The 26,555-nt window shown below is 41.5% G+C and overlaps 1 protein-coding gene across 1 annotated transcript in view; it reads left to right on the forward strand.

The window, feature by feature from the left end:
- SERINC5 (serine incorporator 5) overlaps positions 1–26,555 on the forward strand; it is a 104,055-nt gene that overhangs the window by 66,182 nt on the left and 11,318 nt on the right. Inside the window, exons 3-8 of the mRNA XM_058728602.1 lie at positions 4,465–4,643; positions 5,583–5,665; positions 7,341–7,434; positions 13,299–13,510; positions 15,726–15,821; positions 19,585–19,711. Coding sequence (XP_058584585.1) covers positions 4,465–4,643; positions 5,583–5,665; positions 7,341–7,434; positions 13,299–13,510; positions 15,726–15,821; positions 19,585–19,711 — 791 coding nt within the window. The remainder of the gene's footprint in view (positions 1–4,464; positions 4,644–5,582; positions 5,666–7,340; positions 7,435–13,298; positions 13,511–15,725; positions 15,822–19,584; positions 19,712–26,555) is intronic.

Below are 26,555 nucleotides of genomic sequence, written 5' to 3' on the forward strand. Positions count from 1 at the left end.
ACCAGGGCCTTCCACCTTACCCACCTACTGAAACCAGTCATCTTTTCATCTTTCTAGCATGGAGTATACCTGGCCCCTTCCAGAGAGAGCCTGACTTCTTTTGAGCTTTATTTTATGACAAGGAATGCTTTTTTTTTTTTTTTTTTTTTTAAGCATAAGTATGTCCCAAATATTGTATGGAGCATTGTTAGAAGGTAGAAGAGGAAGAGTAAATTATTTCTCCCAAACTGAGAAGGCAACTTTGAGACTGGAAAACGAAGCAGGCAACTCGATACAATTTATACAGAGTTTTATTTAGGGTAATTTACTGAGTGTGGGAGTGAGGGGTTGTGGGGGGTGGATCTGGCAGAGAAGGATCGGCAGCAAGTGCAGTTATTCTCTGCAAATTCTGGACCTTAGTTTGGATTTTACAGAGGGAGGGGACATGCGTGAGAGCACTGTAATGAGGTCAGAGGGTTCACAGGTACCTAATTGACAGCTAACCTTTAATTAGATCTTTTGGCACCACCTGTGCCTCAGGAAGAGGGAAGACCATGTTCTATCTAACTGATTCACAGGGCCCAAACAAGCCTCCTCCAGCCTCCATCTGGGCTTGGCAGGCATTTCTAAGTATATTAATCTCCAGGGCGCCCTGAACACCCAGCCCCAAGAGAGGTCATCAAGTGAACACAAACTAGCAGAAGGGCCAAAGATGGAGTCCGTACTGTCAGCACTCCTGCAGATGTACTTACACTAAAAAATCTGTCATTGTTTGTGCAAAATTTAAATTTAACTATACATTTTGTATTTTATCTGGTAATCCTACACATGCTACTTTGTTTTGTAGCCTGTTAAAAAATATAGTAGTGTCTCTATTCTTTTACATCTTGAACTGATCTAAAAAAAAGAAAATTGCGGTTGTAGAAACTTTCTGACTACAAAATATTTGACATTTCTTTATGAAATCTTGTGTATCTATCTGTTCAGAGACAAGGACCTATACTAATTGGTTCTCAGCAACAATGCATTTTTGCCTGAGGCATTTACTTGAAAAAACATGCTGTTTTGGAGAAACATGTTTCAGATTCAGGTATTATAATGACTGCAGACATTTTCTTAAAAAAAAATTTTTTTTTTAACGTTTATTTATTTTTGAGACAGAGAGAGACAGAGCATGAATAGGAGAGGGTCAGAGAGAGGGAGACACAGAATCTGAAACAGGCTCCAGGCTCCGAGTCATCAGCCCAGAGCCCGACGCGGGGCTCGAACTCACGGACCGCGAGATTGTGACCTGAGCTGAAGTTGGACGCTCAACCGACTGAGCCACCCAGGCGCCCCACTGCAGACGTTTTCTGAGTGGAGGGAATCTTCGTTCAGGAAAATGAACTCCAATTAAATTTAGTTTTCCTTTTGCTGATGGAAATCTGAGTAGCCTTTAAGATAATTTCTGGAGACGGGCATCTGGGTGGCTCAGTTGGTTGAGCGTCCAGCTCTTGGTTTCGGCTCAGGTCATGATCTTGCAGTTTGTGAGTTCAAGCCCCGCGTTTGGAATTCTTGCTCTCTATCTCTTGCTTTGCTACTTCTCTCTCTCTCTCTCTCAAAATAAATAAATAAGCTTAAAAAAATCTTTTCTGAAGAAAAAACTAACTTGTCATGCTTCAATTTTACTTCCAGCTTTGTGTCATTTTTTTCCCCTCTGCGATATTTTTTTGTCTTGTGAATAACAGTTACAATGTGATTTTCAGCTTATTGTTTTGTTCTGAAGAATGTTCCACTTTGATGTTAATAAGAAGCAAGGTTTCTTTTCTCCTTTTTTTAATAACCATTGGCTAAATCTTTATTTTCCAACATTAGTTAGAAATATACTGCTTGTTTTTATTATGGAAAATTAAAAAAAAATTATTTTATTTTATTTATTTTTGAGAGACAGAGAGACAGAGCACAAGTGGGGAGGGGCAGAGAGAGAAGGAGATAGAATCCGAAGCAGGCTCTAGGCTCTGAGCTGTCAGCACAGAGCCTGATGTGGGTCTCAAACTCACAAATCATGAGATCATGACCTGAGCTGAAGTTGGACGCTCAACCAACTGAGCCACCCAGGCAGGCGCCCACCCCTATTATGGAAGATTTTAATCATTCTGGTAATGCATATAGGTTTTACATTGAAACCTTCTAGTTGGACTAGAAGAAACCATTGCCAACATTTATCAGAAGATTAAGACTCAAATAACAGTGTCAACAGATCAAGAAGAAAAAAAGCTCAATTAATAGCCAATTCACAGAGAAAAATGCAGATAGCCATAAATTTAACAAAAGATATGAATACTACTCATAATGAGGACATTGAAACAAGATAGTGTTTTTTATTTTGGGGGAGGAAAATTTTTCCTCACCCTTCAAGAATTTCCTGGCTGGTCTAAAAATTAAATTGATACAAGACAGATTAATAGGGGAAATCAAACTTAATTTCATACTTTCACAGAATCCACATAATCTCATAAACATGAGATTCCAAAGATAGACAAAATGAGGTATATATGTCATCCTGAACTAAGGAGAAGGGGGAAGGGGCTTGAGACTTCGAGACTCCGATGGGAAGGAAGACAATTTACTGGAAGATAAAGGGTAAATGTTTGGTAAACAAATTTGGTGGGCCATATGGAAGCAAGGGACAGAGGAATTTTCATAAACAGACCTTGCTGAATTCCTCCTTGTCTACTACCTAGTTCATAGTATGCTGTAGTTTGTTCGCTTGCCTTCCTTCCTCTCCTCTCCTCTCCTCTCCTCTCCTCTCCTCTCCTCTCCTCTCCTCTCCTCTCCTCTCCTCTCCTCTCCTCTCCTCTCCTCCCCTCCCCTCCCCTCCCCTCCCCTCCCCTCCCCTCTCCTCTCCTTTCCTTTCCTTTCCAAGAGAGAAGCAGGGCGCACCTGAAGCAGGGCTCAAACTCAACGAATGGTGGGTGAGATCATGACCTGAAGTCAGATGCTTAACTGACAGCCACCCAGGTGCACTATGCTGTACTGGTCTATGGTGGTAGCTCCCTTCCTGGAACAAGTCCTCTATTAAATTCTCCCCTGCCCCCATCTAATTTTTTTTTAGGCAATTAGCAAGGAAGGCCAAAGTTTTTTGAGTCTTCTGGAACTTGATTGTTTTCAGATCAATGTAATTCTCGCACCAAAGTGGCATATCTTGGGGCCATTTGTTATGAACCTTTACTTTATCTTTAAATTGCAGGTTCAGGTTGGAAATGTGAGCAGTCTCAGATATTACTGATGAGACATGAATTGCTACAGTCTTTGAAGTGTGGTTTGACTCTAACTCTTGAAACTAAAACTTGATTCCATTTCTAGGTCAGGAGTCTTTCCTGTATAAATAATGGCATGTGTGCAATGAGGAGGCATAGCAATGTTTATTGAGTCAGCATTTGTAATAGCAAGAAAACATATAACAGGAAACAAAAAATTGTCTCTAACAAGTTCAGTGTGTGAAGCTTACCAATTTTGATCTAGAATTCTTACTATAAAATATTAAATAGTGGTTAAGAAGTGGGTTGGGATTTTATGTATAATTAATAGGGAAAGATCTCCACGGCTTACTGTTAGTTGGAAAGAAACATATCACAGAACAATACGTATAATCTTTTATTTAATAAAGCTGTTTTTTGTATATACTATATACATGGTACCACACGTGTGTGTGTGTGTGTGTGTGTGTGTGTGTGTGTGTGTGTATTGTGACCAAGTATGGGGATGAGGACACACACACCTGAACTAATAAAAATACCCACCAAATTGTTAACTTTCTTGAGGAGAGGAGTGACATTTTGGGTCAGGAGTGAAGGAAGTTTCTCACTTTTATTCTGTATGTTTATGCTTTTCAAGAAAAATGACAAGTATAATTTTTAAAAATTCCCATGCTAGATTTCAAAATTCATTAGGATAACTAAAGGTGAAGTGGTATGCTATGAGCACTGTGTCTTTAAAAATGATTCAGAGAGGGGCGCCTGGGTGGCTCAGTCGGTTCAGCATCCAACTTCAGCTCAGGCCATGATCTCACAGTCCGTGGGTTCGAGCCCTGAGTCAGGCTCTGTTCTGACAGCTCAGAGCCTGGAGCCTGCTTCGGATTCTGTGTCTCCCTCTCTGTCTGCCCCTGCCCTGCCCATGCTGTCTCTGTCTCAAAAATAAGTAAAAACGTTAAAAAATTTAAAAAAAATGATTCAGAGAAAATTGTTTGTTTCTCTATGCCCAAAGTACATTTCCACATTGGACTTTGATTTGCAGGCTCAGGGAACACTTCATGACAGCCCCTCTTTACCCAACTTTATTATTATTATTTTTTAGAAGTTTGTTTATAAAGTAATCTCTGCATTCAACATGGGGCTCAAACCCATAGTCCCAAGATCAAGAGTCAAATCTCTTCCGCCTGAGCCAGCCAGGCACCCTTCTCTTTACCCAGTTTTAACAGATGACTTTTTTCTGTTTTTTCCTCAGATTCCTTTTTACGAAGATATTTGTAAAGGCATTAAAGCTGGTGACACCTGTGAGAAACTAGTGGGATATTCTGCCGTGTATAGAGTCTGTTTTGGAATGGCCTGTTTCTTCTTCATCTTCTGCCTTCTGACCTTGAAAATCAACAGCAGCAAAGGTTGTAGAGCGCATATTCACAACGGGTGAGTCTTCAGTCTTGGGGGTTGGTTTCTCTCTTTTTATTTTGAATAGTAATTTATTTTGAGAGAGAGGGAGTGTGAGCAGGGGAGGGGTAGAGAGAGAAGGAGTAAATCCCAAGCAGGCTTGGCACTGTCAGTGTGCGGGGCTCGAACTCACAAAGCATCAATCCGATCGCGACCTGAGCCAAAATGAAGAATCAGACGCTTAACCGACCGAGCCACCCAGGCGCCCCTAGTTTCCCCTTTCCTGATATTCAGAATAGTGTTCCTTGACCTCTTCTAATCCGACCATCTGACTGCTCTTCCTGTAGTTGAAATTGTTGACACTCACTTTCGGGAAGGGGGGATTTGTCACCCCTCAGTGGCCCAAGAATTAGAATCCTATTGGTCACGCCAGTACCACAGTGAGAAATGCAGCAGAAGTAGGCGTTTTTATTTCTGGTACTAAGACCTACCCCTAGGTCATTTCCACCCCCCTGCAACAAAGTGATGTTTTGCACAGTCAGCGACCATGCTGAATTGGTCTTAATTATGGGACAAGGCAGTCTCCAGTCACTTAATTACTTCCTCTCGATTTGGAAGGAACAGTACCAATGGTAGAAACATGGACTGACATGCTTACCTTCTCTCTCTCTCTCTCTCTCTCTCTCTCTCTCTCTCTCTCTCTCTCTCCTCTCTTTTTTGAGAGAGACAGAGCATGACTGGGGGAGGGGCAGAGAGCGAGGGACACAGAATCCAAAGCAGGCTCCAGGCCTGAGCTGTCAGCACAGAGCCCATTGCGGGGCTCGAACTCGTGAGATCATGACCTGAGCCAAAGTCGGACGCCTAATCGACTGACCCACCTAGGCGCCCCCTGACATGCTTACCTTATAAAAGGTCTTTTGTGCTTCCATGAGTATCATTTAAATACATTTCCTCTTTTTTTCTTTTTTTTCTTTCCAGCTTTTGGTTCTTTAAACTTCTGCTGTTGGGGGCCATGTGCTCAGGAGCTTTCTTCATTCCAGATCAGGAGACCTTTCTGAATGGTACAAATGGGGTATTTGGGGTACCTATTTATTTTGTTCTTACCCATTTTGTAAAATTGTTCAAAAGTGTAGTCCAGGGTGCCTTTGATATTTCGAATTAGTGATTTTCTTGTGGTTTAATAAAAAAAAAAATTCCTGCCTTACTTGCCCACACTGTATCCACCTTCCCCACTCCCTATCCCTTCCTGTTCACTCCTCTTTCTCCATCTAGATCTTTCCCCTGTTCCCTCCCTTTCTGGCCAGGTGTTGCTCTACAGCCTGGAGAATTCAGTTGCTAATTTTAAGGTGATTGGCCTGAAGGGAAAATGGGGCCCTGCAAGTCTCTCTGAAAAACAGTTTAGCATGTTAGTATGAAACCATCACTGAAGGCGTTCTGGGACGCCTTGTTCTTTCTGAGCACTGCCCGGAAATCCGCCTACGCGGAACACGAGGCTACTGAGTTTTAAATGAGCTGCAGCTATAATGAGATAAGAAAGGCATCATCCAGCCTTATTTCTAAACTTACCTAGGTGAAACTGTATATAATATTGGATTACATTTCTTATTCCTAGAATTTCCCGAACTTAATTTAATTTGGAACCGTTAATCATAGGTGAAACAGGGGTCCTTCTACATGAAAACTAGGGAGATTCAAAACATTGTTTAACCCAAACGAATTCATTTTCCTAATTAAGGTAGTAAAAACATTCGCACTATGTCAGTCCCTAAGGAAAAGACTACGGCCCCTCAAATGGTCACTAGGGTCTGGCTAGTTTTTAGGGGCATAACTAGCTGCATGCACTCCTAAAGGAGGTCCTCTCCGAGTCTTATTTTTTCCTAAAATGCTGTTAACTAGTTTTCTGTTCCCCACAGATGTACTTTTATGTGTTAGAAAGATAGATTTAGAATGGGACGGGGCTAACAGTTCTTTTTATAGCCAACTGCAGTTCAGCCATTTTCATAGACAACCTGTAACCTAGAGACACGGAAGGTTAGAGCATCCTTGTAGCAGAGCGAGGAGTGGATCTGAGTCCGTGGCCCCCAGTCTGACCCTCATTTCCCTACTAATCTCTGGTGGCTCACTGCCTTTTTTCTTCTTAAGATATGTTTTTACTTACAAATCGTGGGTCGTTGTTGATTTTGTGAATAGCTGCGTCTTTTAGGGTAGCTGTCAGTTACAGTGTGTAGGTTCAGCTTAGATGCTCAAGAGCCACACACACTGCTTTGTGTTCACATCCCAGCTACGTCCTTTACTGGCCATGGGACATTTTTTTTTTTTTTAATGTTTTATTTCTCTTTTGAGAGACAGAAAGAGACAGAGTGTAAGCTAGGGAGGGGCAGAGAGAGAGAGGGAGACACAGAATCCGAAGCAGCCTCCACGCTCTGAGCTGTCAGCACAGAGCCCCATGCGGGGCTCAAACCCACAAACTGTGAGATCATGACCTGAGCCGAAGTCGGACACTTAACTGACTGAGCCCCGTGGTTGTGGGACTTTGTCGATTTGCATAGACTCTCAATTTTTCTCATCTGTAAAGTGCGTGTAACAATAGCACCCATCTTATACGGTTGCGTGGAAATTAAATGTGTTGCAGGTACAGTAAGAGTGTAGTAAAGATAAACTGTAGTCATTATTCTCCTTTAAGCTCAGCACTTGGAGTGGTCACCTCATCTCCTTTTGGATGGTCTTCTTTTGCAGCCTGGCGCTATGTGGGAGCCGTCGGGGGCTTCATCTTTATAGGCATCCAGCTCATCCTGCTCGTGGAGTTTGCACATAAATGGAACAAGAACTGGTATGTGCAATTTGGGAAGGTTTCCAAGTGAACTCAGTCGTTGCTCGGGGAGACTGCCTGCAATATGGTGTTGATAGAGGGTCTACCCCGAGCTGTGTTGGCAGGGGTGGGCAGCCTGCTCATGCCAGAAACAGGTTGGCGCACTTTCCCTTCATTCCTCTCCTCTACCGGTCTTCCTCTCCTTTCTTCCTTTCCTTCTTCCATGTTATTTCTTTTTCACTTTTTGGCTTTTCCCTGTGTTCTCTCATTTGGGCTCTGAGTCAGCTGCTGTTGTGACTTAGCCACACTCAACATCCATTGCTGGCACCTCTTGGCCCTGGCTCCCCGGTTGTGACGCTAGGTGCCTGAAAACTTGGGCAGGTTTTATCTTATGCCTCCATCCTCAGGAGATTTAGAAAAAAGTACTTTGGGGGCACCTGGGTGGGTCAGTCAGTCTGACTCTTGGTTTCAGCTCAGGTCATGATCTTTCATGAGTTTGAGCCCCATCAGGCTCTGCACCAACAGTGCGGAGCCTGCTTGGGATTGTCTCCCTCTTTCCCTCCCTCTCCCCCACTCGTGCTGTCTCTGTCTCTCTCAAAGTAAATAAATATACTTAAAAAAATTTTTTTTTGGTTCTTTCTCAATCTGCCTAAGATTATAAAGACCCTTCATTAGGAAGATCTGTTGTGCTACCTTAGAAAGCCATCCTGAATTTAAAAATGTAGATTCTTTCTAAGTGCCTTGACATGGAATTCACATCCTAGGATAAGTAGGAAATGCCAAATTATTAATAGCTAGTTTTATTTCTCGCTGAGCCACACAATTCAGGAAATGGCAATTAGGTAAGTGTCAGCCCCTTGAGTGCTAAAGGCCAGGCTGACTCCCTTTGTGCCCCCAGGCAGGGCACTTTGCTGCTCTTGTTTGCTTACCTTCCTTATAAAATAACAAATGAGAATAACTATCTGTTGTGCCTAGGAAGACTTCTTGTTGTTTTGTCATTTTTATTCGTATCATGTTATTTTAAACTGTTTTGGAAAAAAGCAATCAGTAAATAATGTATGAAAATGAAATTTATTTTTTCTCTTGGACAAAACAAAATATATGGTCCAGATTCCCTCAAAATAACTTTTCACTCTGATTGTATTCCTCAGCTTGGTGGTAGTTAGTGTTTCATTGGGTTTGGTTTTGTTTCTTTAGAGATCAAATCAAGAGATGCCTGAGTGAAAGGCTAGTGTTATCATTTTATAATTTAGTGAATACTAAATACCCAAATACTTAATAGTTTCTAAAATATTTACAGCACATAGAGGAGTCACATAAGTGATACTACAGAAATTTATTTTGTCTAATATAAAGTCATTCTAAATGTTTCCTAAAATTCTTACCCATATAGGTCAAAATAGGGAACTTCATGGTGGAATAATACCGTTTTTGATACTGGGTGCCTGATTTACCCAGTAAGCAGTATGTTCCCTTGACAATATTTGAGCTTCTTTACTCTGACTTGAATGTTTTGCTCAGTTCTGAAGCCATTTTCTGGGACTAATTATTCATGCTAAGTTTTAACAGGCATTTGGAAGAGTTTGGCTGCTGTAAAAACCTTCCCGAAACCACTGAGTAAGAACAACTTAAGCGCTTTGCAACCGATGATGTTGCTGTTGTCTACACATTGAGGCCAGTATCCCAACAAAATCCCTTAATGTCAGCATATTCATAGTTGATTTGTCTGCCTAAAATTAGGATTAAGCTAGGCAGCTCACTAATAATGTATTTTCAGATAAATTAATCTAATTTACTAGGTTTGTTTTTTAACAGAGACTATTGCTTACAAGGATAGTCTAGAAAATATAATACATCACTTTTCATGGAACAACCAAACTGCTTTTTCTTCCCTTTTCCTCTCTGTTTTCTCTCTCTCTCTCTCTTTTTTTAAGTTTACTTATTTATTTTAGAGAGACAGTGGGAGAGGGAGAGGAGAGAGACAATCCCAAGTAGGCTCCCTCCCGACTGTCAGTGCAGAGCCCCATGTGGGGCTTGATCTCACAAACTAGGAGATCATGACCTGAGCTGAAATTGAGAGTTGGCCGCTTAACCGACTGAACCACCCAAGTGCCCCTGTTTCCTCTTTTCAAGAAATATCTTGAGAAGAAGATCCCAAAGGCAGTAGGATGGAGGCCATGGGTCCGGAAACCAGGAGACTGCAGGTGTCTGTCCCTCTGCTCCTCTAGATCGCTGTTTCCCTTTGGGCATATTACTTGGCCTCTCTGACCGCTGTTTTCACACCTGTAAAATAATATGGTCACGTTAGAGGTTTAATTTTCTTTTTCCTTTCGACCTCAGATATTGTGATTTGAAATGACGCTTCTATATCAAAATTGAAATAGCAAAAAGTAGAAGGTACATTTAGGTGTTTCTAACAAAGACCCATTTTCTAAATGTGCTAGATTTGTCATTTCTGTTGTGGTTAGGTGTTATTTACTCCAGAACCCGAGCCCAGCCTGGTGCCAGTGTACTGCTGGGTTGGTGGACTCTGCCCCGTTGTCTGGTCCTTTTCTAATCTCCTTTGAAGCACTTCTTCTCATTTAGCATTTATTCACAGTTTTGGGGAGTATTAACTGTGTCCCAGACAATGTGGTAGGCACCGAGAGTATAAAGATAAGTCATGGCACTTGGGTTATCTGCAAAACAAAAGGTCATCAAGGAGGATGTCATGAATCTGGAGCAGCAGGAATAACAGCCATTCTCCTAAAACACTGCTGCACAAAATTATTATTTTTTTAATACTTGTTATTCCTAAGAGAGAGACAGAGAAAGAGACAGAGTACAAGTCGGGGGTGGGGGGCAGAGAGGGAGGGAGACACAGAATATGAAGCAGGCTCCAGGCTCTGAGCTGTCAGCACAGAGTCAGACACAGGGCTCAAACTCACAAACCTTGAGATCATGACCTGAGCTGAAGTCGGACGCTCAACCAACTGAACCACCCAGGCACCCCCACAAAGTTATTTTTTAACAGTTGACATTTCTTACACTAATGTTCAGTAGGCACCTGTTTGCCAGGCACTCGATAGCAGGAGAAGAGCAGTGAACACAGTGATGTCCTGCTCTATGAAGCTTACCTTCTCCTGTTGGGGAGGGCAGGAGGCATGGACAGCCAATTTATGATCAAGTAAATAAGTAACAGGTTCAATGGGAAAAGACCGGAGAAAAAGAAAGCGGGGTGTGGGGGTTGAGGAGAGCAGGGCAGGGAAAGGCTTCATGATCAGGTGTGAGGGAGACCACTGCAAACAGAAGGAAGTGTGGAGGCTGAGGCAGGACTGTGCCGGGCCCCTGCCCGGCTTGTTTGGGGGCAAATGGGGGCCCACTGTGCTGCACCCCTGTGGTAAGGGATGGGCACCAGAGGTGAGGTAGGAGATGCCATTTGGCCAGATGCTGTCGGGCTTCTGGGGCATTTGTGTGAGGTAGGAAGGGCATTAGTGGGGTTTGAAACCAGAGGAATATGATACAAAGTCTATTTTAATTCCAGGAAAGGTTAGGGGGTGTCAGAGGTACAAGTAAGGAGGCCCGTGGAAGATAATCCAGGTGAGAGATGGCTGTAGCTCAGACGACGGTAGCAGCAGTCAGATTCTAGTCTATTCCAAAATTGGAACTCATGGACTTTGCTGATGGTGATGAGGAGGTGGGGTTGGGTGGGGGGAGGGAAAAAAGACTGTAGTCAAGAGTTCTTTTCTTTTTTAAAAAAAGTTTCCCTTCCCAAAAGGAAGGAATGGAACTGCCATCTTCTGAGTTTGGGAAGATGAAGAAAAGCAGGATTAGGGGGTAGAGATGTGCATTTGGGAAGTTGGTTTGGACCAGCCCCCTTCCCCCACCCCCTGCGCTGAACAGTTGGATAATATGTGTCTAAAGTTGAAGGGAGAGGTTAGGGTTGGGAATTTAACTTTGGGAATGTAGACCTATATTGACTATAAGAAAGTCTTCATATGCTAGCGACAGCCCAAAAGACCAGTAAAGGAACAGTTGCACCCCACCCACACATTGGTCAGCAGTGTTTGCCTTTCTCTATACATTGCATTCTGTTCCTGTCATCGATTACCATTTGGCTTCTAGATCCACTCCCCCCACCCCTTCTCGAGTCTTACTCTATTATTTCCTTCGTGTGCCTTTTATGTTAGACTAATTCTGTGGTCACTGGCATGGTTTCAGGAATATGATGGTCATTATGATTTTGGTCTTCCCTCCCTATTTGTCTCTGGCTGCAGGAACTTTTTCATCATTAAAACATTTTAGCTGAGTTGCCTGAATACTTTCCAGTTCTGTGAAAACATTAAGCAAGTTGCTTTCTCTGTGAAGGTTTGTGAGAACGTGGTTACAGTGCGGCAGTTTAATCATAAGGCAGATGACAGTGATTCACCCTTGCTCCCTATGGTTCTACCGTCTTGATTGAACGGTTTTGAACTCTTGTTTTGTTATTGTCCTCAACGATTTCTATAGATTGTTAAACCACCGCTTAATTCTCTTATCCCTTTATTAATATTTACATAAACTAGAGAGAAAATTAATCTTGTCTTTAAGGGTTTTTATTGTAAATCCCATTACAGTTTTTTACTCCTTTCCTAGCTGATTTTATTCTTTTCAGACTCTCCCTTGGAGCATCTGGGTGGCTCAGTCAGTTGAGCGTCCGACTTCAGCTCAGGTCATGTTCTCATGATCTCATGAATATGAGCCCCTCGTCAGGCTCTATGCTGACAGTGCAGAACCTGCCTGGGATTCTCCCTCTCCCACTCTCTGCCCCGCCCAAAATAAATAAACCCCCCTCTCAAAATAAATAAACTTAAAAAAAAACCAAAACAACAACAACTCTCTTTTAACCCTATGTGGCATTGCTTTGGAGAAGCAGTACCACTACAGACCCTTTGCAGCAGAGGGATGAAAGGGCCGAGGTCATCCAGTCTTTGAGTGAAGTTTGTCTCTCCCTAAAGAGAAGATGGACATTAGCAGAAGCTGCTACAGCAGCCCCTCCAGGCTCTGTGTTGAGAGGGAAACCACAAAGAGAACTTAACTAAGAGCTACTTTTTTTTTTTTATTAAAAAAAAAAAATTTTTTTTTAGCGTTTATTTATTTTTGAGACAGAGAGAGACAGAGCATGAATGGGGGAGGGTCAGAGAAAGAGGGAGACACAGAATCTGAAACAGGCTCCAGGCTCTGAGCCATCAGCACGGAGCCCGGCACGGGGCTGGAACTCACGGACCGTGAGTTCATGACCTGAGCCGAAGTCGGATGCTCAACCGACCGAGCCACCCAGGCGCCCCAAGAGCTACTTTTTAATACTGCCGAAACCTATCCCAGGGCGATTCCTTTTCAGAATGGGGAGGTTACGGGGTGCCTGGGTGGCTCAGTTGGTTAAGTTTCCAACTTCAGCTCAGGCTGTGATCTCATGGTTTGTGTGTTTAAGCCCTGCATTAGGCTCCACACTTGGAATTCTCTCCCTCTCTCAGCCCCTTCCCCGCTTGCACCCATGTGTATGTGTGTGTGTGCACTCTCTCCCTCCTCTCTCTCTCACAGTAAATTAAAAAAAAAAAAAAGAATGGGGAGGTTAGAGTCAAGTCTGTGCAAGTACATTTTAGTTGATGAATACATATTTAAAAACAGAATGTTGTAGTGTTTAGGAAAAATTCTAAGCCTGAACCAAAATTGTTTTGAGATGTTTACCTGTACCTTCTAGCTTTGATTGAGCCTAACTGTTGATAAAATGATAGTCTTCTGGACAACTGGGGTGATAGCAGCCTGGGGGCTGATAGCATTAGTTACCGCCTGAGAGACGGTCAGAGAACAGGGGCCTCATCACCTTGTCTTCTCTCCTCTCCCTCTTACCACTTCTGGAGAAACAGGACTGCTGGCACAGCTACCAACAAGCTGTGGTATGCCGCTCTGGCCCTGGTGACACTCATCATGTACTCCATCGCCACCGGAGGCTTGATTTTGATGGCAGTGTTTTATACCCAGAAGGACGGCTGCCTGGAAAACAAAATTCTCCTGGGGCTGAATGGAGGCCTGTGTCTGCTTATTTCAGTGGTAGCCATCTCGCCTTGTGTCCAAAATCGTAAGCACAAGTTTTTTCCATCCCTCCTGATTTATATATTTTTTGTGTGTCTTTGACCAAACCCGGTGTTTTTGTTTGTTTTGTTTTGTTTTGTTTTTAAATTCTGGCCACTCCATAATTTATCATGGATGGGTCAGCAGTAGGAAGGGTGGGATTGAAGTCTTCACTTGGGCTGAATGGGATAGTTGGCATGGTTCTTATCAAGAAAGATCTCAATGTAGTAAAGGCAATAAATAAGATAGCTATTACCATTATTATTTTTTTTAATGTTTATTTATTTTTGAGAGAGACAGAGACAGAGCGTGAGCAGGGGAGGGGCAGAGAGAGAGGGAGGCACAGGATCCGAAGCAGGCTCCAGGCTCTGAGCCGTCAGCATAGAGCCCGATGTGGAGCTTGAACCCACAAACCGTGAGATCATGACCTGAGTTGAAGTCAGATGCCCAACCAACTGAGCCACCCAGGCGCCCCAGCTATTAACCATTATTAATGAATGTACCACAAGGAGTGTTTAAATGGAAGATGCCCTGATTGTATATTAAGTTCTTCCCTATAATCTCTGTGTAAAACTTGAATGAGAAGGCTGAGGAAGGAGTGCTTTCTGGGCTCATCTTTCACTCAAGGCCTGTGGACCAAAAATCAGGGACCATGTGGTCTAGGAGTCAAGAAGCAGGAAATTTGATCTGGCTGAGCCAGCAGCTGGCCCACGAGCTAACCTTCCTCAGATCCAAGTCCTTTCTCAGTAAAGCCAACAGAAATCTGTAAACCTGACTTGACCTAAGGTTGTTTCAAAGGCAAATGGAAGAGGGGTGCCTGGCTGGGTCAGTCAGTTGAGCATGTAACTCTTAATCTCCTGTTGATGAGTTCAAGCCCCATGTTGAGCATAGAGCTTACTTAAAAACGAACAAACAATCCACAAAGGCAAAGGGAAGAAATAATGGGATTTTGGAAGTGCTTTAGAAAGTACAGACTCGAGTTGTCTTTTATAAACAACTTCTGATGTCTTAAGCCAGACTGCCATCTTTGTTTATAGAAAGAAGTGTCCATGGCCTAATTTCCTTGTAGAAAACCAAATGACATTCAGGTTTCTAGATAGGAAAAGGGCAATGTGGCCAATAATTTATAGCTCTTCAAGTCATTTCTAAAATGGTGATTTAATAAGTTAACTAGTATTGGTGTACCTGGATGGTTTAGTCCCTAGTGGAAGAATGATCTCCAGGTCGTGAGTTCAAATCCCACATTGGGTATAGAGATAACTTAAATAAATAAACTTTAAGGAAAAAAAAATGAACTAGCATTGGATAATTTAAAGGCTTTCTGGCAGTGAAAATTTCAAGTACATTATTGAAATTGAGAGTACTAATCTCCCAGTCCCTTTAACTGATCAGTTAAGAATTCCCTAAAACATATTAGTGTTCAGATTAAAATACTGTTTGGGTTAAATCCTACCTTTTAAAATAGTTGTAATATTTTGAAATATTTGGTTTAATGTCATTAGTTGCTAAGGTGAGTCTTACTCTCGTGCCAAAGAGCAACATTATAAAAGAGTCTATAACTCTTAATAACTACAACTCAAAACACATTTAATCAGAGGGAAGACTGGATGAAATAAATTTTTTCATGTAGACAGGTGGTAGAAAATTTCACCAAAATTTGATAAATTCCTTTTATCATATCTTGGTTATTCTGAATGATAAAAACAGTTTAGTTTAAATATTATAACATATTAAAGCCCTTCCTCAATGAATGCCGAGCCCCAGTACCTTCCTCTCTGACCTGAACTGCTATTCCCACAAGTTTTTTTTGTCTGTTAACAGATTGAGCTTTTTTCCGCTATGATATCTCTATCATCTACCTCACTAAGCTATGTGGTCTCACAAATAATGATGGTGAATTTTCTTCTGAGATCTTAAGATTTAAGAGCTAGTGTTAATGAACCTCAGGAAGACTAGGCAGAGCGTTTAAGTACAGTTGTAGTTATTATTAAAATAACGTGATGGTAGGTAGAGAACTCGGCAGAACGTTGGAGTTAGGTTTGGCCTAATCAACCTTTTTAACGTTATTTGGAAAACATGTTATACCTCTTCTTTCCTTTAAAGATGGGGGTCTCAGTTTGAAGAATATCATTTAGGGGTGGGGAGCTTTTTTGGTTTTTTTTGGCTTATTTATTGTTGAAATGTAAAATGCTGTGTTGAAATCTATCACTTTCACTTTCTAGGACAGCCACATTCCGGGCTACTGCAGTCGGGGCTCATAAGCTGCTATGTGACCTATCTCACTTTCTCAGCTCTCTCCAGCAAACCTGTAGAAGTAGGTAAGCCAGCTGGCCTCTTAGGGAGCAGGTGTTTGTGGTATTAATATTTTCATTGCGGAGGAAGGAATATGTCTACTGAGCTGTTGTTTAGAATGTCAAAGATGCAATAAATCGAAATAGAGAGATCTAGATTTTTCTCTAAATAAAGTCCTTAACGTGGGATGTGAAAATGAAAATTCCTTCTTCTGAGTCTTCTTGCTGTGTAGGAAAGACGGAAACAAAGATGGGCTGTTGAGTTTGCTTTTGGGCCTAATCTGTGTTTTCGAAGAACTTTTGTGTTTTGCTTATTTTTTTTTTTAAATTGATTATTAATTAATTTTCTTCAAGTGGTGGTCATCTCTCTGTCAGAGAGACTGGGAAGAACATGGGAATGGGAAGCAGGAGACAGGATTTGACTTGCCTCTATCATATGCTGGCTGTGTGACTTCGAATCGCTCATCTTAAATAATGTTTATTTTTAGAGACAACAAAACATGTGTGAACTTTGGAGTCAGACCGCCTGGCTTTATAGCTTGGTTCTGCCCCTTCAGTAACTTGTAGAAAGTTATTTACCTCTCTCTGCCTAGATACCTTGTCTTTAAAATAAGGATTTTAATTATTTTTTTAATAAGGTAATTAAATAAGATTCTTATTTTATAAGATTGTTTTTAAAGAATTCAAAGAGAGAGAGAGAGAGAGAGTGTGTGTGTGTGTGTGTGTGTGTGTGTGTGTTCCTGGCATGTAATAGGTGCTCCGTAAAGGTTAGCTGTTATTACAGAGTAGTTGAAATGATTACTAAAGAACTATAAGAACCCTATTATATTATAAATTGTTATAATAATGAGCACCTGAAACTTGCCAGTAAAAGACCAAAAGACCATTCCATCTTTTGATTTCTGAGCTCATTTTATTTCGTCATCTGTTTCACTTTTGTGGTATATAAATGTGGATATAAATGTATACACACATATATACACATAATTATATATAAATGTGTGTGGGGGTACATTTTGTCTTGTATAAATAAGGTTAAATAAATATACTGTCTTTAGGAAATTGAAGTTGTTTTCCTTTTTTAAATGTAGAAAAAATGCAAAGATAATTTTGAAAGTTTTATATACACATACTGTGTGAGTCTTGTCTTTATGGCTACTTTTGGTGCAAAATGATACAGTTGTAGGTCTTATATTAATTATAGTCTATCCTGGGTTCAGTTTTTTTAATAGCTCTATCTTGACTCTACTTAAAAAAATTTTTTTAATGTTTATTTATTTTTGAGAGAGAGGGGAGGGGTAGAGAGAGAAGGAGATGCAGAATCCAAAGGAGGCTCCAGGCTCTGAGCTGTCAGCACAGACACGGGGCTCAAATCCATGAACCATGAGATCATGAACTGGGCTGAAGTCGGCCTCCCAACTGACTGAGCTACCCAGGCGCCCCTAAATCTAGTTTCTTTAAGACTTTCTTATATATGTATGTGTGTATTACACTTCAGCAGGGGAGGGGCAGAGAGAGAGGGAGAGAGAGAATCCCAAGCTGGTTTAGTGCTTTCAGCGCAAAGCCCAGGGGGCTTTTCCCAGGAACTGTGAGATCGTGACCTGAGCTGAAATCAAGAATTGGATGCTCAGTCAACTGAGCCACCCAGGTGCCCCAACACTTTCTTTTATGACTATTAGTTTTTGGTTTTAATTTAATGAGGTTTTTGGTTACAGAATTTTTCTTTTAAATGGCAAGTATCACTTAAAAACAGAAAAAAACCTTATTTTTAATTTCAGGTGGTACTACTTAAATAGAAAAGTTAGTATTTTGGTCAGTTAAAAACATTTTATTGGGGTGCCTGGGAAATTTTATTTTTTGTTGGCCTAAGAATAAAGATTCCTTAAACCACAGCATACACAGTTATTTTTACTGTTTCAAATGTGGGTACCAGTAATAATTCTAGTCTGACTTCAAATACTTAGAATGTACATGTGTGTAAGATGATTTTTAGACTGTTAATTTATGTTTATGTTTCTTATTGGCAATCAGATCTAACTTGGATATTTAAAATTGAAGTTCTGGGGGTGCCTGGCTGGCTCAGTCAGTAGAGCCTGCAATTCTCTATCTCAGGGCCATCAGTTCAAGTCCCATGTTGAGCATAGAATTTACTTAAAGATAGATAGATAGATAGATAGATAGATAGATAGATAGATAGGAGATTCTGTGTTAAGTAAAAATTACCACTGATGGTAATATGATAGAAATCTTTTTTATGATGTAGGCTTTCAAAATTTTTAAGAAATCCTGAAAATCTCAGAATATTCCCAGATTAGACAATATTTTTTCCTCCATCTTTGCACAGGTAATTTTATTCTCTCCCGTGGGTATCGGCAGCACTCATAGATTGTAATTTGAAACATTCAGAAAGCATGTACCTGAATATTGTCACATTTCTTTTTTTTTAATGTTTTTATTTACTTTTGAGAGAGAGAGAGAGAGAGAGAGAGAGAATGAACACGAATGGGGGAGGGGAGAGAGAGAGAGAGAGAGGGAGACACAGAATCTGAAGCAGGCTCCACGCTCTGAGCTGTCAGCACAGAGCCTGACGTGGGGCTCGAACTCATGAACTGCGAGATGGTGACCTAAGCAGAAGTCAGCTGCTTAATCGACTGAGCCACCCAGGCACCTCTCACATTTCTTTACATTATGATTTAGTAACTATTAGCCAGTTATGCCTATTAAATACAGTGAACAAAATGATATGTTTATACCATCCCCTTGTAAGCAAGGTTTTTGTACATAATAGTAACAAATGGAATTAATGCACACCGCAGTATTGTTGAGGAAAGACCTTTTCTTTAAATAAGCTATTCTGTTTATAAATAAACTGATTTTTTTAGCACCATAAATTTAGATATCTGATCACTAAAAAGAAACACGACAGGGGCGCCTGGGTGGCTCAGTCGGTTAAGCAGCTGACTTCGGCTCAGGTCATGATCTCGCGGTCCGTGAGTTCGAGCCCCGCATCGGGCTCTGTGCTGACAGCTCAGAGCCTGGAGCCTGTTTCAGATTCTGTGTCTCCCTCTCTCTGACCCTCCCCCGTTCATGCTCTGTCTCTCTCTGTCTCAAAAATAAATAAACGTTAAAAAAAAAAAAAAATTAAAAAAAAAAAAAAAGAAACACGACATATGTATAATTTTTAACAAAAGTGTAAAGAATTTAAAGAAATGAACCGCTATGGGAGAACTTTCCTGGGAAAGTGGGTAACAAGCAAGCAAAGGATACTAGAGTCATGACCATCCTGTTACTGGCAATTAAGGGACTTCACATCTGGGTAGAGGCTGTTGGTCAGGTGGCTGTTGACCAGCTAGTCATGTCTGGTTGTTGAGTAGCCTCACCACTCTTCCACAGAGGATAGACAACAGTGGAAACTTGCTAATGTCTGCATCCTACCTCTGTTCAGAGCCTGCTGAGTCAGCTGATAAACGGATCTAATGTTACTTTTTGCTACTGTTTGAATAGTACTGAGAAGAGCAAGACTCTTACTACATCATGGAACAGAAGAACCCTTTGGTGTTGGAGCTGGAATCTGAGGGTCTTGTGCTAAGAGGGTGCTTAGGTGGGAGGGAGTGCTTTGACATAGCAACAATCTAGTCTAGTCTGAGTCAAGTTGGGCTGTGGACTAGAAGTTTCCAATGATAAGTCTTCACTCTTCTAAAGATGCGCAGATTTTCCCAAAATGAATGCGTCTGTGAGTTACAAAAAGCTTTTCTGATTAACTGTGATTATTTTGTCTTTTCCTCGTAAGTTCTAGATGAGCATGGGAAGAACGTTACGATCTGTGTGCCAGAGTTCGGCCAAGACCTGTACAGAGACGAAAACTTGGTTACTGGACTAGGTACCACTCTCTTGTTCGTGTGCATCTTATATTCATGGTAAGTCTTAGGAGATAACTTGAGACCATCCTTGCAGACTTAAAAGTGCAGAGAAAAATTTAAGTAAGTTGTAGCAACTATGAGATAGCAAAACAAATCCCATCTGAGGAAGAGGAAAAAATAGCTTGAAGTTAAAAGTTTGTATTACAGCATGGAAGCACAGTGTTTGGACTTCACTTTCCTTACTTGCATTTATATGCATAAATAAATTAGATACATAGTGCATTGTAGCCATTCAGGAGACGGTTGGATATTAGTTGCTAAAGCATTATTGGAGGGCAAGGGAATACAAAGCAGGGAAGAGATAGTATGTGCCAGAATGTTTTGGCAGCTTTCTAATCCAAGGGAAGTATCGTTTGTTCTGCTGCTGATGGAAAGAATACAGAGCAGTACTTACACAGTCATTTTGTGTTTGACCCGAGAAAGACAGGAAACGTCCCTTTTCTTTTATGCTAAAACCCACAGTGCTGTTAAAGCAGACTGTAGTTCACATGCTAGTCGTGGGGTGTGTTCCACCTTTATTTAGAATGTTTAAGAGTTTGCCCAAGGGAGAAAAGTAACAGGTAGAAATGCTTAGTTACTGATTCTGGTAGGTATTTCGCTGATCACTAAGCTTCCTTTTGACAGTGACTTTTTCATGTTTAGGTTTTCCGCTTTGTTTATTACGTTTCAGTGTATAAAAATTTCAACTTGGCATAGGTACATTATGATCATCCCTTGGCTAATAGAAATAAAATGTCTTTCTGAGAACGTTGGCACGTTCTCTTACAGCTTCTAACACTCCCTACTTTTAGAAAGGGACCGACAGACGTTTTGAAGATGCGGGAACTGGGTCTTGAGTACTTGTTCAGTCATGCATCAAGCCATGAAATGCTTGCTTGTGTTGCAGGTGGTTGTTACAGGGACAGTTGTGTGATACTGGTTCTTATCCTGCCCCTGACATAGTGACAGATTCTCCTTCTTGCAGCAGAAAGGACCACGGTCACCATTTCGACCTTTCATTCTTATTAATTCCATAGTTGTTCACTGAGTACCTACTACGTCCAAAGTAGTGGATGGGATTCAGGCTCAAGTTCGTGAATGTTTTCAGGAAAACCATAAAGCCAGCCAAATGCTGACTGCCAATTCTCAGCTCTCCTTTTTCTGAGTAAGCTTTTCCTTCCTGAGTCTGTCATTATTGAGCTTTGGGGGAAATGGCAGTAGCGTGACTAATTTCATCATTTATCACTCAGTTTTTTCGGTATTAGTATGTAAAAAAATATTGGCAAATTATGTGGGAGGAAGTAGATTACTAAAATGTAATGACAGACGGTTCCATTTTAAAAATAAAATATAGGTGGGGTGTCTGGGTGGCTCAGTAGGTTAAGCGTCTGACTTAGGCTCAAGTACTGATCTCGCGGTCCACGGGTTTGAGCCCCATGTTGGGCTCTGTGCTAATAGTTCGGAGCCTGGAGCTTGCTTCGGATTCTGTGTTTCCCTCTCGCACCCCAGCCTGCCCCCCACCTTGCCCCCCCCCTGCAGTCTGTCTCTCTTTCTCTCTTTCAAAAATAAATAAACATTAAAAAATTTTTTTGAATACAAATGAAATATGGTTATGTTTACTTATATAGAAAAAAATCACCAAACCTATAATAGCGGTGGTATTAGAGATAACTTATCTTTGTTGTTGGTTTTGTTTTATAGGGAGGTAGCATTTCTTTTGTTTTTGTATTATTTAAAAAAACCTAGAAAGATACTTGACAGAATAAAACTCTATGTTTGTGTGGGTTGCTGAATGCCTCATCACACATGAAAAAAGGTGTCTGCTACTTAGATGAAATAGGGCCTAGATTTGCTATAAATCTGTCAGTGGAAAGATGGCAACAATTCTACTTAGTGTGCTGATAGAACTGCCACATGGTGTTGTTTTGCAGCATGGACTTTTCACCGTGTCAGATTTTCACTGCCACCCTTGCGTGAGAGGTGATAAATAAAACCTCACCCCTTTTGGTTGATATTCCCAAAAGATAACAGTTTTCAAAGCTGACCACTGCTACTTAAAATCTGTCTGCATGCCGGTAACAAATACTCTGAATGCTAGTAACGAGACCTGATTTGGGGTGGGGGTGGGGGCGTTAACAGCATCTCCATGAGCGGAGTGCAGAGTGACCAGGAGTGTTTGTGGGACGCAGGGCACGAACACACTCCCTGTGATGGGCAGCTACTTCTCCCAGGACTCAGTGAAGCGCCCCTCCGGAGGCTGGTGATTAGTGTTCGCTGCGAGGATCCGTGCAGCTCCGGGAGGAGTCAGCTTTGAGAACTCTCTAGCCAAGTGTCTTGGGCTCCCAGGGAAGTGAGATCAGGCCCAGTAGAGCCTCAAGTCAGGGAATGCTGCTGGGAAGGGGAGGCAGCCCAGTTTACGTTTTCGGATCTTGACTTTCTAGAGGTTATGTCTCTTCCCAGACTCAGAGGAATGAGAGATTGGAAAATGTTACAAAATAGGCTCCATTGCTTGCGTGGAAACTGTCATTTAAACATGATTGCAGAAAGGGCGCCTGGGTGGCTCAGTCCATTAAGCATACAACTCTTGATTTCAGCTCAGGTCATGATCTCACGGTTCATGGGATTGAGCCCCACAACGGGCTCTGTGCTGAAGGCGTAGATTCTCTCTTCCTCTCTCTTGTCTCTTGCTGCGCGTGTGCTCTCTCTCTCAAAAAAAAGAAAAAAGAAAAAAGATGATTGCAGGAATATATAGAATTCCCCCCCCCCCTTTTAAGGAATATTTAGAATTCTTGATAGACATTGTAGGAAAACTGAAGACTGTGTAGTTTGAATGTTACAAGGAGAAGAAGTCACACATTTTCTTTTCTTTTTTTTATTATGCTTTGAAATGTCTTTTTAAATTTTAATTCCAGTATAGTTAACATACAATGTTATATTAGTTTCAGGTGTACGATAGAGTGGTTGAACAATTCTATACTCACTGCTCATCGTGATAAGTGTTTTTTCTTTTATTTAATTTTTAAAAAAAAATTATATCCAAGTTAGTTAGCATATAGTGCAACAATGATTTCAGGAGTAGATTCCTTGATGCCCCTTACCCATTTAGCCCATCCCCCCTCCCACAACCCCTCCAGTAACCCTCTGTTTGTTCTCCATATTTAAGAGTCTCTTATGTTTTGTCCCCCTCCCTGTTTTTATAATATTTTTGCTTTCCTTCCCTTGTGTTCATCTGTTTTCTCTCTTAAAGTCCTCATATGAGTGAAGTTACATGATATTTGTCTTTCTCTGGCTGACTAATTTTGCTTAGCATAATACCCTCTAGTTTCATCCATGTAGTTGCAAATGGCAAGAAGAAATCACACATTTTCACTGAAAGTCACATGATTGCTTGGGATTGGGATTAACTTTTTTGTAAGGTCCTGGAAGGCTCACTGTACTATCTCTTTCCCTATCTGGAGCCAGCCAGCTCCACTGTCCCTCCGTCAACACACAGACATACATGCTTCTTTAGGGAGCTCTCATGACTCACTATGAGTATGTTTTATCTTTGCTGTCTTAGCTTGAAAGAGGGCTCAACCTAAACCTACTCCCTAGCTTTCCAACTGAAGTCAATTTTCCTCCAGATGCCCCTTCTACTGTACCCAGGCATCATTGCTGTGAAGAAGTGTCACAGCTTGGACCCCATGTAGGAGTTTCCCCAATGGCTCTTTCTATAGATCCACCCTCCTACTCCCCCTTAGGCCTGGATCTTTGCTGTAATGGGCCCCACCCTCCACTAACTATTCCTTAATCCCCTTCTTGGTCTCTAGATTTTTAAAAAATGTTTTATTTATTTATTTTGGAGAGAGAGAGAGTGTGAGCAGGGGAGAGGCAGAGGGAGGAAGGCAAACAGAGAGTCCCAAACAGGTTCCACACTGTCGGCACAGAGCCCGATGTGGGGCTTGAACTCACAAACTGTGAGATCATGACCTGAGCAGCAATCAAGAGTTGGACACTTAACCAGCTGAGCCACCTAGGCATCGCTAGGTGATTGAAATTACTATTTTGTTGGCTTCAAGTTGAGACTGTGCAGTCTGGCAGGATCCTGGGGGCAATAAGCCTCAATTCCCTTGTACATAAAAAGGAAACTGAGGGGCATAGAGCCTATTTCTGTGATTTTCTACCCCCGATCTCAGGAAACTTCTCCTTGAGTCTCCTTTGCTAGAGTACTGGGAGAGGCATGTTCATAATCACTTTTGCCCCTGGAATTGCTTGGAGTCAGGTGCTTCTCTGAGGTACAAGGATAAGCTGTATGATTTGTCTCATTTTGTTATCGGGGGAGGTATTTGTGCTGTAAAATGGTCCTGGCCATTTCAGTGTTAACTATGCCTATGAGAAAAAATTATTATTTAAATGTTAAGAAATTTGAATAGAAAATTAGAAAAACTACGGATCTTTATTAAATGTCAAACAACTTGCTAGGTAAAATGAAACTTTCGTGGCAATGGAGTAGACTATGTAGAAGTAAGAATAAGGTTGGTAAGAGAATTGGAGAGAAGATTGGCTTAAACTGAGAATTGGCAAATCAAGGTGTCTATTCTTTTGGTGTGTTTTGTGTCTGCCACTTTTATTTAAGAAAGGCGGATCTATTAATAAAAAAAAAAAGGAGGAGCGGTGTACAGCCTTTATTTTAGGAATCCTGCCACTTCCTCACCTATCAGAAATCTTCCTGGCTCAGGGCACCTGGCTGGCTCAGTCAGAAGAGTATGCGACTCTTGATCTAAGGGTTAAGAGTTCCAGCCCAAGGTTGGGTGTAGAGATTAGTAAAAAATAAAGAAACTTAAAAAAATTTTTTCCTGGTTCTGCATCGGGGGCATGTTAAGGCATCCCCCTCCCCCCACCCTCACCCCCGCCCAGTTCACATGGGATGGTGGTCTCCTTTGGGAGCTGTGAATCACCACTTATACTGTGTACCGGGAACATAATTGAACTTCCTCCCTTTAAGGGTGGGAATAGTCATGGGATCCCTCAAGGGCCCTGTAAGTTTGTCAGGGAGCAGAATCTATCTCCAACAGGAAAGTCTGGACATGTTCTGTAGAGATTTTCTTTGATCTGGGGGAGTTTGGCCAGTTCCAAAAGCAGCTGAAGCAGGTGCGGAGGGCCACCTGCATTTTGAATCATTCTGCCGATATGGAAGAGGCCCTGGGCATGGCGGTGGGAGGGGGTGGGTGGCTGGAGGGGAGGTGTTTTTTTTTGGTTGTCACAATAACTGCAAGACAGTGCTGGCTTTTTGTGAGTGAAGACTAGAGACAGTGAATAGGCTATGACTTATCTGTATGGTGATACACTGTCCCAACCAAATGTTGTCAGTCTTCTTCCACCCCCCGACAGGAAGCACTGGGTGAAAGTTGCTCGTACCTTAGCCCTGGAAAGGAGGAGGTTATGCATAATCCAGGAGTTGCTGTTTAGCAACTCGTCTTGTGCTCTCCAAACAGATGGCTCTGAGTAATAGAATGCAGACAATAAGAATTTCCTAGGCTTTTAAGGAGTTTGTAAAACAACGTTTCTAAGGTAATTCCAAGAAGAGTATTTTGTGGGTAAAGGCCATGACTGAATTATAATAATATTTTATAGTAGCGTCTATTTACAGAAGTTCTGTGTCATTAATGATGAACTGAATGCAGGTGTTTTTAGAAGAACAAAAGCTTAGTTTATTGCTCTCTGACGATGGAAGTAAAGTAACAGAGGTGCCAGAATCAAAACCTAACTTTTCCTTCACAGAAATGATATATTAAATCATAATTTACATGCAGAAAATACAGCATGCTCTTACATGCAGGAGCAAGGTGTGTGTGTTTCTTGGGTGCACAACCATCAGGAAGTATCTCTACAATTCCTCTGATTAGGCTCGAGGTTAGGAAGTGGGAATGGAGTGGGCCTCCATTAGCATCCATCTGTTCAGAGCAGAAACCAAAGTGACGCTATTGGGCTTGAGTGGCTCACAAAAGGAGTGCGCTTGGATCCCCGAAGACTTTTTTATGAGGAAGTCTTTTTATTGTTTATTTGCATCTCATTGATCTCTTCTCTCCTTGAGAAAGAGGATGAGAATGAACAGAGAAAGCAGTGTTGCCTCATGGGGTTTATTTGGTTGAAATGAACCTGCTAATTCCTGCTTCTCCATTGGCCACACTCCCTACCCGCCTCCAGGCTGGCACATAGGATATGTCCGTGCGTGCGTGGTTTCGTGCAAGGGGCTAGGGATTGTTGTCTTTTTCACTAAATTCCCCCGGGCTTAGAACAGGACCTGACACATGGCAGGCCTTCAGTAGATATTTGCTAAAGGAATTTATAGAGTTAGCTGGAAACTTAAGTATTTATACATTTCTGTTTGCTTAAAGTATTTCCTTTTCTTCGCCCCAGAAGATATACCTTTATTACCCTTGTAAGCCAGATTTTATAACATTTTACCTATCTGGGTGTAGGGAGAGTGGTAGGAAGAATTTTTTTATTTTTTTTTTAAATCACACTCACAGCTACTCTATTGGATTTGCAAACAGAAAACCTTGTTCTGCCAAAGGTTGATTATCACAGTAAGTAACTGTGACCTTTGCTTTTCACGCCCTTGCTTTTTTTACTGCTGTATCTGGGTTCTTTTGTTGATTTCGATCCCTTCTAAGTGAGAGTAGTCAAAGAGAGGGGAAAGATAAAAGGGAAATCAGAAAATTATTTTGGGCAGCTTGAGAGAGAGAAGTGAAAACCAAGATAATAGGACCAAAAGATTTATTTCTTCATCTGCAGACCTCTCTTTGCTTAAAATGATCTAATGCAATCCGTGTAAAAAGACATGAACTATAAAAACGGTGCATCTATTTTGGAATAAAGT

The sequence above is a fragment of the Neofelis nebulosa genome, chromosome 1 (genome assembly GCF_028018385.1).
Source record: "Neofelis nebulosa isolate mNeoNeb1 chromosome 1, mNeoNeb1.pri, whole genome shotgun sequence".
NCBI lineage: Eukaryota > Metazoa > Chordata > Mammalia > Carnivora > Felidae > Neofelis > Neofelis nebulosa.